We start from the raw sequence: 13,390 nt of genomic DNA, 5'->3' as shown, positions 1-13,390 counted from the left end.
ACTGTTCCTCTGTTCTTCTTGAAAAATGGGAACACTTTCTAGTTCATACTAAAAAAAAAATACCAGGACAGAAATCGGAACCTTGTACAAAAAATCTTCACTAAACCTTGAGAACTTCTCTTGGAAAACATCACATTTTTTTGATGTGGTAAATTAAATCAAGCAGGAGAAAGAATGAAATAGAAAAGAAGCAAAGCACATACAGCCATAGGGGGATCCTGTTGGAGAGCCGTTAATGAACCCAGGGGAGCCTGGCACGCCCAGGTTGGACATGGGGACGTTGCTGTAGCCGTTCATGCTGTTGCTGGAAGTGCTGTAATTGGACTGCTGAGGCGTGGAACTGGAAGAGTAACCACGGGGTGAGATGCTGCTGGTATTACGAATGTAACCTGAAATAAAACACATTTCAAAGCATATTAACGATTTGGCTTAAAACTTTCCCCTGTATATTCCCAGTTTAAATAAATTACTTATTTAAATACAGATTAATTAAAACATGTAAGCAAGTACCATTACATTCAGTGGGTTTTATGCACATGCTTTCAAGTTAAGGAATACCAAGTTTTAAAACCATGTGGGAACCTTACTTTTTGAAATGAACTTACGGGTATTTTTCTAATCAGATTTGATTTCTTAGAAGCTGAAATTTGTTCCAGGACCTGGAAAAAAATGTGTGTGCTCATCTTTTTCTGAGGTAGAATTTATAATATACATGGGATTTTCTACAATTTTAGGGAGGAGGTTCTAGTTTTGAAATTATTGATGAATTACAAATAAAGTAAGTGCACTACTAAGGGGAAATTACAACCTATATATAGTTTGCAGCTTGACTTTGAAGATACACTATTTGAGGGAAAGAATAAACTAGATAAGTAAAAACTATTTTTTTTTGTCTTAAAAAAATATCACAAATATTTGAGAACCAAAATTTAGCCTCTTTTTCTCCAAAAAAGAGACTTGAAGAACACTATCGCTATCCACACTAAAGTACAAGGCTATTACCACAGCTGCAAAAGGATTTTCCACGGAAAAGCTTTCACTAGAAAGAAGCAACCCATTAGCTACTTTAAAAGTGGTTACTATTGAGGTATCAAGTCAGGTTATTTCTGCCCATTTATATTATGAAATTCTAATTCAGAGCTGCTAAGACCTTATTAAAAAAAAAAAAAGTAAAATTACCTACATTATGCCTTTTGATATGGCTGAACTGCCTGAGAGTGCTAAACACAGCTAGTCATGCAGTCAGCCACCCACTGTATGTTACTGGACTTGAGTGCTAAAAACCAAAATATTCAACAGTTAGAAAGTGCTGAAAGTTGATATTGCTCCCATGATGTATTGCAGTTAATGTGTCATTTTATGGCATGTTTTTTTTCCTAACAATCAATAATGTATCTGGAGTAAATGTAATACATATTCAACATATGCAAGCTGGTAAAATTAACACTGAAGCAGCCTTAAAAAAAAAAAAAAGAAGAAAATTCCCTATCTCTTTAACTGATTTGAGAGGCTTTTCTTCAGTGGCTGTCTTTCTTTGTCTTTTATGAAAACAGAGATATAACACCACCAACAAAGATACTGAGGGGAGCAGGGAGAGAACTCAGGTTTAAGTTGGGATCAAAAAAATACTCAAAAATTATCTCAGCCGTAGTAATCTGGTGGCTGAAACCTGGTGCGGCCACAGTGACATCCAAAACAGCAGCACACTGATGCGGACAGTCTCAATCCATCTTTCTGTTCATGAACTGAGCAGGTACAGAAGTTGACAAACTGCGATGGGAGCAACTGTGATTCCATTTTTCGGTTTTTGACTGAACACCATACTGCTGGCAGTGCTTACCTTGGTTGTTCCCCTGTGCTGACTCCGAGATGCTGACCCCTAACTGGCTGCCGTAGGAATTAATTCCCATCATACTGCTGTGTGCAGGAGAGCTAGACAGTGCGGGGATCTGGGCGGGATTCCTTGGGACGCTGTAGAGAGCTTCTGCGATGTCTGCAGCTCGTTTCAGAATGATGTCCTGCAGCGGGAAAGGGACAAGTTCAGAAATGTGCTTGGAGAAATCTTCTGGTGTTTATTACTAAACCTGAGTTATACCACTCCCCTGTTGAAAGCAGTCATTCTGACCTGATTGTTATGTGGCGTCCCATACAGTGCTTCAACCAGGTCAGCAGCTCGTTTCAGCAGCATTTCCTGGAGGAAAAGCAGATGGGTACAATGGACATTTTAACAGAGAAGGATTCCAGTGCAAATAAAACCTTGGGCTAGGATTTTCTGAAGTGACCAGAGTTTGTGTGTGGTCACTCTGAAAACCGGGTCCCTGAAAGAGTTGTTATTTACCACTTACTTACCTGAAAAGCTGAACCCCTTAAGTATCTCAAAGCAGACACCCAAACCCACCGCAAAGCGGTGATGCGGGGGCGCCGGAGCACCGCCCCGCACCGCCTGCGCCCCGCGCCCAGCGCCCCGCGCCCAGCGCCCCGCCCGGACCCGGGAGCTCTCCAGCGTCCTGAAGCCGCCGGCAGCGCCCAGCTCCAGACACAGCCAATCCAAACAGGAACGCCATCCCCGACTCGATTTCAATACATTCTTTCGCATCGACACATACAAATCTGATTAGTCACCACGTCCGTTTATATGTTGTCAATAAGGGTAACCAAACAAATAAAACACTTTAGCTAGTGAGTATCTTACCTCTGATTACAGGAAAAAAATACACAGTATGGTATCTGAATACATAAGATCTTTCATCATACAAAGATGATAATAGCTACTTTTGGTAAAATGTAGGGACATAGTCATTAACACCACTGTCATTGTGCTCGGTGCCACATCAACACAGTCTGCAGTATCACAGATACATAAACTGTTGTTTCAACATATGCATACTGCACTTGTTTTTTTTTTATGAAGATTCCCTTAAGATTAGACCTCCGCAACAAATCCTTTATGTCTACCATATATAAGTAAGTTGTTTAAGAGATTTGCCACTATAGATAAATGCAAAGGACCATGCATATGAACTGGGAACATATCTGTACTGGACTCTCATTTTAGCAGCAAAAGAAAGAAGCTCACAGTGTTTGAGCTGCAACAGACAAAAATTACTGGTAGCTGTGGGTTCTACATGATAAAATTCTTGTTTGGACATACAACTAATTGGTGAACTTATGTTCAGCTGTAATTGTCATTTAAGATACAATGTTGTCTCTTTTGTGAGTTGGAAGTGAAAGAACATATTTAGTGTATTCAGTGAAATGCCTAAAAATATTTTACCTTAGCTAGTCTTTCGGGGTCACCAGGATGTCGTGGGATGACCTTCTGCAGTCTTTGGAAACCATAATCTATGGTAGGTTCATTTAAAGCTGAAAGGAAAACAGGAAAAAAAAAAAACCAACGACAAAAAAACCCAACATATTATATGAGTATATATCTTTGTATAACTCTTCAGTTTCATTACCTAAGAAAGATGGATTTCACAGCTTTGCCACAGAAAACCTCTCCTTGCCTGGGTTCCTAGGTGGTGTACATCATTGTCTACTGCTCAGGCGAGCCCCGATCCCAGTGTGTAACACAGGCTGAAAAGTAAGCTAAGCTTTACAAGAACTTCTGTGTGAGGATCTCTAATCTCTTTTCAGAGGCAATACGCTACAAAAGCTGGGACACACGAACTATTCATGCTGGACCGTGTTATAGCGACCAGGTCCCCTGACTCCTGGTACCCAGCTCCACCCATTTAACTGTACAAACGTTTCTGCCATTATCTGTACAATGAATGAACTGCATGGTGCTCCTGAACAATCCCTCAGTGTGTCTGTGATTTGTTAAATAAAGAATTAAATAAACTGCTATTTTTCTGCTTACAGCTAAGCCTTGAAAGAACTCTGTGCATTCATGCATATACACACACGCGCACGCACACCCTATGCCTGCTCATTCGGGTGGCACAGCTGAACTGAAGGTACATGCTCATTTTCTGCCAGTATTCCAGAAACTGCATTCAGAGGCAGATATGTTAAAGCAATTGACAAAACTTATGTGAATGCTGCATGTTATTTGCAAAGCAAAACTTCTAACTGAAAGTATTCCAAAGGATTATACCAGTGAGTTTGGCTTCTGCATTTAAAACTGCTCCAGTTTCCCATGCTGACTTCTCACCATCTATCAAAGGCTGAGTGAATAATTTGAAAGATACAGCAAGGAAGCATAGTTACAAAATCCTGCTGTCAGGATGGGTGGATTTACTCTGGACAAAACTGACCGTGGCAGGAATACAGCACATTATGGTACAAACACAAATGAGAACAGGTCTTCTGCGTTCATTATACAGTCAGCAATCAAGAGTACCGCTCATCTAATAAACACGGTGCACCCCCCCACGTTGTGCCATCACAAACTAGGGCACAGCTATTCATTAGACAAATTAACTTCTTCAGTTGTGTATGGCTGTTGTGCATACACAGCCACTCCGCTGTAAGGACGTTAATCTCCAGTGGGTAAACCAAAATATTTTGACCCAGATCCTCAGTAATAGGTGGTAGAGCCCTACTGGCATCACTGATGATTTCATAAAACTTCAGACACTTTAATACTCTCTACTATGAAATCATGACAATAATAATCTAATTTCCAATTATTCAAAATTAAACTCCATTTCAAATGAATACAGAAACCAAAAATCAGTTCTGTGGCATTTTGCATGCTCATGGGCTTTGACTGCCTCTGCTACATCAGGATTGCTGCTGTTTACTGATGCAGTTACAGGTGTGGGTTTAGTATTTCCTCACACTTCAGAAAGTGCATTGTAATTCCAACGAGACGTTCATGCTGAGGATCTTGCTAAGAATTCCACAATGCATTTAACAACATAGGTAAGTCCTTTACCACTACCTTCACTCAGTGCTAGCTTCTTCTAGCCTCTTGTACCATTTGTGGTTCTTTTGAAAAAAAAAAAAATTAAATTTAAATAACTGGTGACATCAGCACAGCTGATTCAATTTATTGAATCTTCCAAAATATACTCAGCACCTTTCAGGATAACCATCCTAGACATCAGGAGAATGAAACTATCAAGCCAAACAGACTGCTACCCTGATCCAGATTCTCTGTTTATCTGTGTCTGCCTTGGTATAACAACATGAAGGTAAAAGGTCATTTTCCCCACTGAGATACATTTTATATTTACTTTTTATTAAATAATTACGGCATGGCATGAAGTTTAAATATTACAGGAGATAATCAAGTGGGAATTGAATAAAGAAAACCCAGACCTGAGAATTTAGTCTTGGCTATACTTAGAATGTCTTTGCTCTCCACTGGGAGCCATTCCGGTTTGCTTAAGAAGTTTAATAATACACATTTCAACTGCCACAGAATCTACATCCCATTTGGGAAGAGGGGCTGGGGGGAAGGGGATGGGGTTTTTGCCAATAATCCTGAGAATTATAGGCCAATTCTCTGAAGAGCCTATACATCATTACGTGCCATTTCTCTTCTTGATTACAAGTCTAATCAGTTAAGTTATATATCTTAAGCTAAGCAAAAGCAATGTAAAATATATAGGAATTCAAACATATGTACACATAGTTCACTAAAAATAGCTAATGGGAATATACAAAATGCTAATTCAGGAGGAAGAAACTGGCTATTATTCAACAAACATTTTTCCAACAGATTGACACAGACATTTTCATTCTGATAGCTAAATAGCAGCAAATCATTTCTCAACAATGTTGAATTGTTCTAAAAAAGAACCCGATCCTGTTGAATCAATGTACATATTGTATCTTTCAGCACAAAAGGTTTTCTGTGCAGCTTGCAACAAAATTGACTACTACTAGTTTTACTCATTAATTAAATACAAAAATATCTCTGTCATGAAATCCTGCTAAAAACCAACATCCCACATTTGTAGCAGTAAATGGCACAAGTCCAACTGATGGGAAAGGTGTAGAATCAGCAGCCACTGTGAACAGCTTCACACACCACCACTGCCTCTGAGAAACAAGCTACTGGGTCAGTAGTAATTTATCTGTGTGTTACACAGGAATATCCAAATGGGTTCACGGATTCAGAGACCATCAAGGGGTCTGGCACAGAAGCAGGCTGCTCATTATTTCCTACAAATCAGGTACCTGAAATGAAACCCCCAGGAAAACTGACGCAGGTACAGCAAAATCCCTTTGGCAGCTCTCAAACCCCATGTCCAGGCACAAGGGGTGTCTTGAATTTCCCAGAGCACAGTTTAAAAAACTGTATTATGTGATCTAATATACGCAAAAAAGAGCAAGCATCTAGTGAATAAACTAGATTTCTGGTTAGTCTATAGACTCACTCTAGCATCACTTTTAACAACAGGATTGTTACGGTCAGCAGTTGGGAGAGGTCTGCGCACCCCACAGTCTGCCAGACTTCATGGCAGGGCTCAAACAGGGTACGGCGCGGTGCTTCCTCATTTGTAACCTTTCTTACCCTCCAAAACCCACGCTTTCAGTTTAAATGCAAGTCTGCAGCTATTGTGGCTGACTGGAACAGGAGAAAATTCTCACACTTGAGGAACTGATGCCATGACATCTGTCTGCATTCGCCAAGCCTGAAACAAGAGCTCAGTCCCATTCATCTCAATGGGGACAAACTCAGACGCTCAATGATAACAGTGCTGACATTTTAAGTATTAATTATTTCACTACACATCAGAGCACATAAGACTGCTGGAGGAAGATGATGTTATGAAGATCTGCACAATTTACCATGAGTGACAGCTCACTCTGATATTGCCAGCGTATGCCTTGGGAGATGCGCGCTCTCCCTCTCCACCAATCAAAAAAGAGCCACATTCAAGGCCCTCAGCAAAGTTCTGCAGCTTGTCTTTGCTCTTCTCCATGAAGCAGATCAGAGGGAAGCAAGTCCTCTGTTTGCAAAGTATGAATGAGAAGAAAGTATGTGTACCTGTAAAAATATCCTGAACCTGGCAAACTAAGCCAGAGGGAGTGGAGTGTTTGGAGAGCGGTGCCTAACCTTGTGAAAGACATTAACATAGAGAAAAAGGCACCAGTGGCCTTAAAGCTTGAATTCCAGCCTTGCACTAGTGACTACCTTCACTCAAGTAGCGAGTAAAGAGACGCTTGGTATTCACCCTCAGAACAGAACATTTCCCTGTTGCCAGCTGCAGAAGCTCCGGTGGCTATAATCCTGCTAATCCTGGGCGTGGGGGGTACACCCGGCCTGCTGAGCCCACTCGGAGGGGTACACTGTGGTCCAGAGCTGGAAGGATGCTGCTAGCAGTGCACTGCAGCCGCCCTGCGCTGTACTTGCTGTGCTGGTGACAGCTGTTCGAACACCCTGCTCCCAGCGCAGCGCTGTCTCCCACCACAGGTGCCTTTCCCAGGCTACAGCAGCGGCAGAAGCTGTCTCTGCAAATGCTGTCACATCAGTTGTGCTCTGGCCAAGTGACCTTGCTCTTCCAATTTGTAGAGCTCACTGCATCCTTGCAAGTGTTGTTTCCCACACACAGATAACGAGACCCTCTCAGATCTACTCACAAGCTTTAGCAAACCACTGCCTCCCATCCCTGGTACCTGATGTAGAGGCGGACACAGTACAAGCCGGGAGTCCAGCACAGCCTGCAGATTATTTTATATTGCATTGCTCTGACAAGTTAACGCCTGGAGGATTTCTGCTCAGCGAGGAAAATTATGTTCAAAATCTCCCCAATACACACATTTCCAGGTTAGCATCTCGACGACAAAGTCAACGCAGGGCTGTGATCAAACTTAAGATACGAACGCCTGTGAGACACATCCTCAGCTGGCACAAACTGATGTAAGCATTATTTAAGTCAAGGAAACAATAATGGAACCACTCACAGCAGTGGAGAATTTGAACTGGTACCGTAGTAAAAGCAGAATATGAGGCTGCTGCTAGATTAGCAGCAGAGAAGAAATGTCCCATTGTTCTAGGAGCAGCTGATGAAAGAAAAGGAGTTCAGAACACGGAGATGCATGCGTAACCTGTATTCTCCCCAGATTAAGGTACACTAGGACTAAATGTCTAGCTGTGGTGATTTTAAAAAAGACTTTTTACCTCTCACTTTCAATAACTCCTGCAGTATCTAGGCTGGTTCAGCCGTTAACGTACAAGCAAGCCGTTTCTCTGGATTTTTGCTACACTCTGTAGTGCACTGCTAGATGTCCATAGAATCCTGTTGGCTTCACTCGTACGAAAGTTTTCATCAGAGAACCTTACAGAAAAGTCCAAACATCACATTTTGGTGATGAGACGAATGGGATGGCTGAGCTGCAGCACCCCAAACGATAGCACTGAAGAGTGGAACGCTGACAGAAGCGTAACTGCAGCGCTGCCGGCACAGCACGCTGCACGCAGCCCGCTGTAAATACACATCACAGGAGCTCCCGTAACAGCTCCACTGTGGCGTTCAGATTTAACCTTGAAATTTAGACCTAATTTTTATATTCATCTTTTCAACAGTTTACCATGATTTTCTTCAGACAACCTGTCTTATTGTGACTCTTAAAAAAAAGCTCAAGGATAATCAGGTCAAACATGAATATTGGATTGTATATGAAACATCGAGGGCATCAGCAGACACACACCCTGCTACAATCTTTGTTTTGCTGTTTCCATGCTTTAGAGGAGCATTGGCGCTCTGGTGACCAAAGGACATGACCAGAACCCAGGAGATCTATTGCCCTGTCTCTCTTCACCTTTCCTGTACAACCACAGGCACGCAGTTAATCCTCCCTCACCCTTCTGTGGCGATGCCCCGGCTATAAAATGGCAGCTCACGTCTTTCTGTAACTGGTTGCCCGCATCTGACGCAGTGAGGCCCTGACGAACTCTCGGAGGTCTGGTTTTATATGGATAATTATTCTCGTTATCCCTGGGAAGTACCTATAGCCAGCTACTCAGTATTTTTTGTATGACTTGACCCTTCCTGCTTTCCATCTGAGGTTACATCTCAGCACTTAATAATTACGAAGGACTTAATACAACATGACCCTGCTAGCAGTGGGGCTGCTGGTTGTTGCTGCTGTTATTAGTTCTGACAGAATTACATCTTCCCATGCTTTTAGTTTGCGGGATTTCACACTTCTCAGTCTCCTGGGCTCGGTAATGTCTCTGCATTTCTTACCTTCTGCAAGCTGAACGTAAAGGGAAGGTATTTAGAGGAGAAATTCTCATTTACAGAGACTCCTACAAATCAAGAGGGAAGCTGTCTTATTTCTGTCTCCAAGCCTACTGCATTCCCTAGTACGTTACCTACAAAATCTGTGACAGCTCGAAGGAATATATTGCAATGTAAAGTACTAAAACTATTTAAAAAATAATAAACTCCAACTATCACACATTCTGTGCACAGTGGCATTAAAAAACCTGTTTTCTGGTAGCTTCTCTGCTGTCTAATAACATGGTTCAGCTCTTCACCCCTTCTTTCAGTGGAGGATTAATTCACATCTCTCTCACAATTTTGCATTTTCACAAAAGTGTGCTGGAACTGTGCATCTTTGATGCTCCTATCTTTCCTATGAAATGTGACAGAAATTGGTCAAGAGGTTCAAAAGCTGTTGTGGAAGTTCTGAAGAAGACTTACAGGCAGGAATACCTTGGCTGCCTCAAGATGGCTTGCCTTGGTTAGAAATCAATGCATTTGTTCACAGCAGGATCACAGTAGTTTTCTGATAGCACAGCCACAGAAAGGGGGAAAAAAAAAATGCCACCATGTTATTTTCATAGCTTAGAAGTTGTTTTTACTGCTATTAGCAGCAACAACCTGGGGGAATTGATTACACAGGTGAGCCTCTACCTAATAGGTGTGTTTATCATTTTGCCTGTCATGGTGGGAGAACCACAGGTTCTTGAACAGACAGATTGAAAAGTTGTCTGCTCTACCCTCGCTCTAACAGCTCGGCATCTTCTGTGAAACGCTGTTTTGTAACATATGGCAGCGAGCACCCACTCACTCCTCAGAGAACGCTAATAGATACCCCTGTGCCAGCAACAGCAGTAAAACAGTGATGGTATATTTAACTTTCTTCTCTTCTACCGGCTCCTACATACATCTTCATGTCCTTTTTTATGGAAGCACTCTAATTAACACATCAAAGACCTGCACTGCAGGCTGACTCAAGACACCCTAGACAGTACAAGAAAGTCATAGAATCACAGAATGGTTAGGGTTGGAAGGGACCTTCAAAGGTCATCTAGTCCAACCCCCCTGCAAGGAGCAGGGACATCCCCAACCAGATCAGGTTGCTCAGAGCCTCATCCAGCCTGGCCTTGAACATTTCCAGGGATGGGGCATCCATCACCTCTCTGGGCAACCTGTTCCAGTGTTCTACAACCCTCATTGTAAAAAATTTTTTCCTAATATCGAATCTAAATCTACCCCCCTCTATTTTAAAACCATCACTCCTTGTCCTATCGCAACAGGCCCTACTAAACAGCCTCTCCCCATCTTTCTTGTAGGCCCCCTTGAGGTACTGGAAGGCCACTATGAGGTCTCCCTGGAGCCTCCTCTTCTCCAGGCTGAACAGCCCCAACTCTCTCAGCCTGTCCTCATAGGAGAGGTGCTCCAGCCCTCTGATCATCTTTGTGGCCCTCCTCTGGACCTTCTCCAACTGGTCCATGTCCTTCTTGTGTTGGGGGCTCCAGAACTGGACACAGTACTCCAGGTGGGGTCTCACCAGGGCAGAGTAGAGGGGGAGAATCACCTCCCTCGACCTGCTGGCCACGCTCCTCTTGATGCAGCCCAGGATGCTGTTGGCCTTCTGGGCCACAAGAGCACATCGTTGGCTCATGTTCAGCTTCTCGTCCACCAGCACTCCCAAGTCCTGCGCTTAAAGCAGCTTTACAATGATAATTCCTTCTTCACAGAGGAATGCACGTTCCTATCACACATCTCTGTGTCACTCCACTCCTAAACCTCTTGCAGCACAGGCACCAGCAGCACACAGACAGTGGCCCTCAGTGATGCTCCTGTTGAAGACACTGTGAGAGCAAGGCCTCAGGAAGCAGAAAATGGCACAGAGGAACGTCACATTCAAGTCTGTAACAATAACGCAAGAATGAACAGTCCTCTTCTCTGAAGGTAAACGCATCAGGCCTAGCGCAGCACCTGCAAGCCCCATCCACGGCACCGCTCCTTGGCTTAAGGAGTGTCGGACTGGTAAGTTAAAGTGTCCCATCTCTTTAGAAAAATGACTGTATTTGCATGCTGATTTGAATCTTTTAACCCGTTTGATGGTTTGCCAGTTATCTTTCAGGAAAAGAAGACACGTTTAACTGGCTCAGACATCAGCCCATCTTTTCCCAGAGAGCAGGAATCAATGCACGGCCTCAGAAGAAAACAGATTTCAAAAGTTGTTGGTCAGAGCCTGATCTCACAAGCCCAGGAATAATCCCGGAATGGCTCCGCACTGCACTGGGTTTATTTTGGTGCAAAACCAGAAGAAAGTCCACCTCTCCTTGAGCTCGACTCAAAGTCAGTTTCAGTCAATGGGTCTAATTTCAGGATCTTCAACTGACTGTGGATCAGACCTCTCATGACTAAACTAATCCTCTGTCAGTTAAGCTTGTATTTCATTAGAGTACCAGTATAACCAAAGACTTAATTCTTGCTGCAGGTCTTGCTGTGGCAGTTGTAGGAATAAATACCTTTCCACATACATAACTAAGAACTAATTTAGCACGTGTACTAATAAAGGATACATAAAACGGCATAAGGTGGTAACAGGATCATCAGAAATCATTGGTTCTTTCTAAAATGCTGAAGTGTCATATTTTCATTCAAATTTTTCCACTTTTGGAAAAATTCTAACTAATTAATTCAACAGGTGGTTAAGTTTTTACCTTAAAAGTTGTGGGTTTTTTAATTATTGGATTTTCCTTATTGTTTTTGAGTTTAATTAGTATTTAAAATTTGACAATTGTAATACACAAAGATTATTTAATGAGGATTGTTGGTAGTAACAGGCTTTAAAAATTTATTAAATCCTTCCATTTTGAGAAATCTGAATATGATTTGGTGGGAGCACGTCATTCAACTTAAATATAAATCCACCCTCTAAAACTCGGCGCACCATTATTCTCCAGCCATGCTTAATAGGTTTCAGAAACGTCAGTGTACAAATGCTATGCCAGCATTTTTATTACTGGTACTGACAGCTCGATGAGGTGGTCATCTGGTCCCATGTGATTTTTTCTTTCAAATCTATAGATAATGCTCTTTCAGATCTATACATGATATACAGATAATGCAGAGGTGAATATAGGGCACTAAATAAGTTGATAATCCATTTAAGAATAAAAAAAACTCAACATATTTATTTTCCACTCAGCTCATTGGCTTCTCTTGATACAAGATGCTCTCCTTGTCCTCTGGGATTATCTTGAAAATGAAAGGTTACCCCCAGCAAGAGGGAAATATAAAATAAATACTGTTATAAATAAAACATCTTCCAGTATGTAAAACCATCCTATCAGGCTCCTGTACACTCAATATTTCTATAGGCAGACCCACATCACAACAGCATGAGCTCTAATCTGGAAAAGATATTAACATGTGTAGTGACAGCGCCTTAACACCTCTGCACAATAACGAAGCCATCTCCTTGCGTGTCCAAACGTCACAACTAGCAGGGCAGCCTTCAAACGGCAAGAGGGTAAATAAATGAGGCAAGCAGAGGGTTGTCAATACCGACTACCAAAACAAAGAGGCCCCGAGCTCCAGCTCCGCCCGTGTAAATCCCAATCACCTACCTGTGTAAATAAACCTGCCTGGTGCGCCCTTGCAAAACTGCTTGGATTTGTAAGATAATGTCACTTCAACCACGCCGGGAATGTGACGTGGAGGTGTCTGAACTCGAATGGCGTGAGGCGTGATCAGCTGGGAAATAAAAGGAGAGGCACAATTATGACGTCTGCGTTATTCTCCTCTCTTTCACTTTTCACCTTCCAAACGTGCTTTATGAGTTACTGCATTGCTTATTCCTGTATCAGAGACACTACAGATCAGGCACATGATACATGTGGTCTAGCTTCTTGCCTCCAGGAAAGGAAGACACATTTTAGGATAAATTGCCATCAGGAAAATTGTACTGCTTGTGCCCACTGGTTAATTGCTGGCTTATTCCCGGACCCAAGGGAATTCTTTCTCCTTCCCAAACTCTAACCCTTTCTTTGTTTCTTTACTTTTATCTGTATTGAAAACAATAAACAAAAAGACGCCTAGAATTGTTCAATTTCATTTTGGATACTTCTGAGCAGTTGGCGTCAATAATATCACACAGCAAGGAGTTCCATAGAGAAAACACATTCCATGAATTTCCTTCACACAGGTTTACATGGCCCACCTTACACACCCTCACTGTTGTA

General features: G+C 42.3%; 1 protein-coding gene across 1 annotated transcript in view; it reads right to left on the bottom strand.

Annotated features, from left to right (window-relative positions):
• Nucleotides 1-13,390, bottom strand: part of EBF2 (EBF transcription factor 2) — a 145,004-nt gene that overhangs the window by 14,409 nt on the left and 117,205 nt on the right. Inside the window, exons 10-14 of the mRNA XM_086767836.1 lie at nt 12,776-12,902; nt 3,275-3,363; nt 2,126-2,191; nt 1,841-2,018; nt 204-389 (exon numbers count right to left, since the gene is read on the bottom strand). Of these exons, the coding sequence (XP_086623962.1) occupies nt 204-389; nt 1,841-2,018; nt 2,126-2,191; nt 3,275-3,363; nt 12,776-12,902 (646 nt within the window). The remainder of the gene's footprint in view (nt 1-203; nt 390-1,840; nt 2,019-2,125; nt 2,192-3,274; nt 3,364-12,775; nt 12,903-13,390) is intronic.

This window comes from Chlamydotis macqueenii, chromosome 27 (assembly GCF_036417535.1).
Source record: "Chlamydotis macqueenii isolate bChlMac1 chromosome 27, bChlMac1.mat, whole genome shotgun sequence".
Classification (NCBI taxonomy): Eukaryota; Metazoa; Chordata; class Aves; order Otidiformes; family Otididae; genus Chlamydotis; species Chlamydotis macqueenii.
This window is presented reverse-complemented; position numbering and strand designations above follow the sequence as displayed.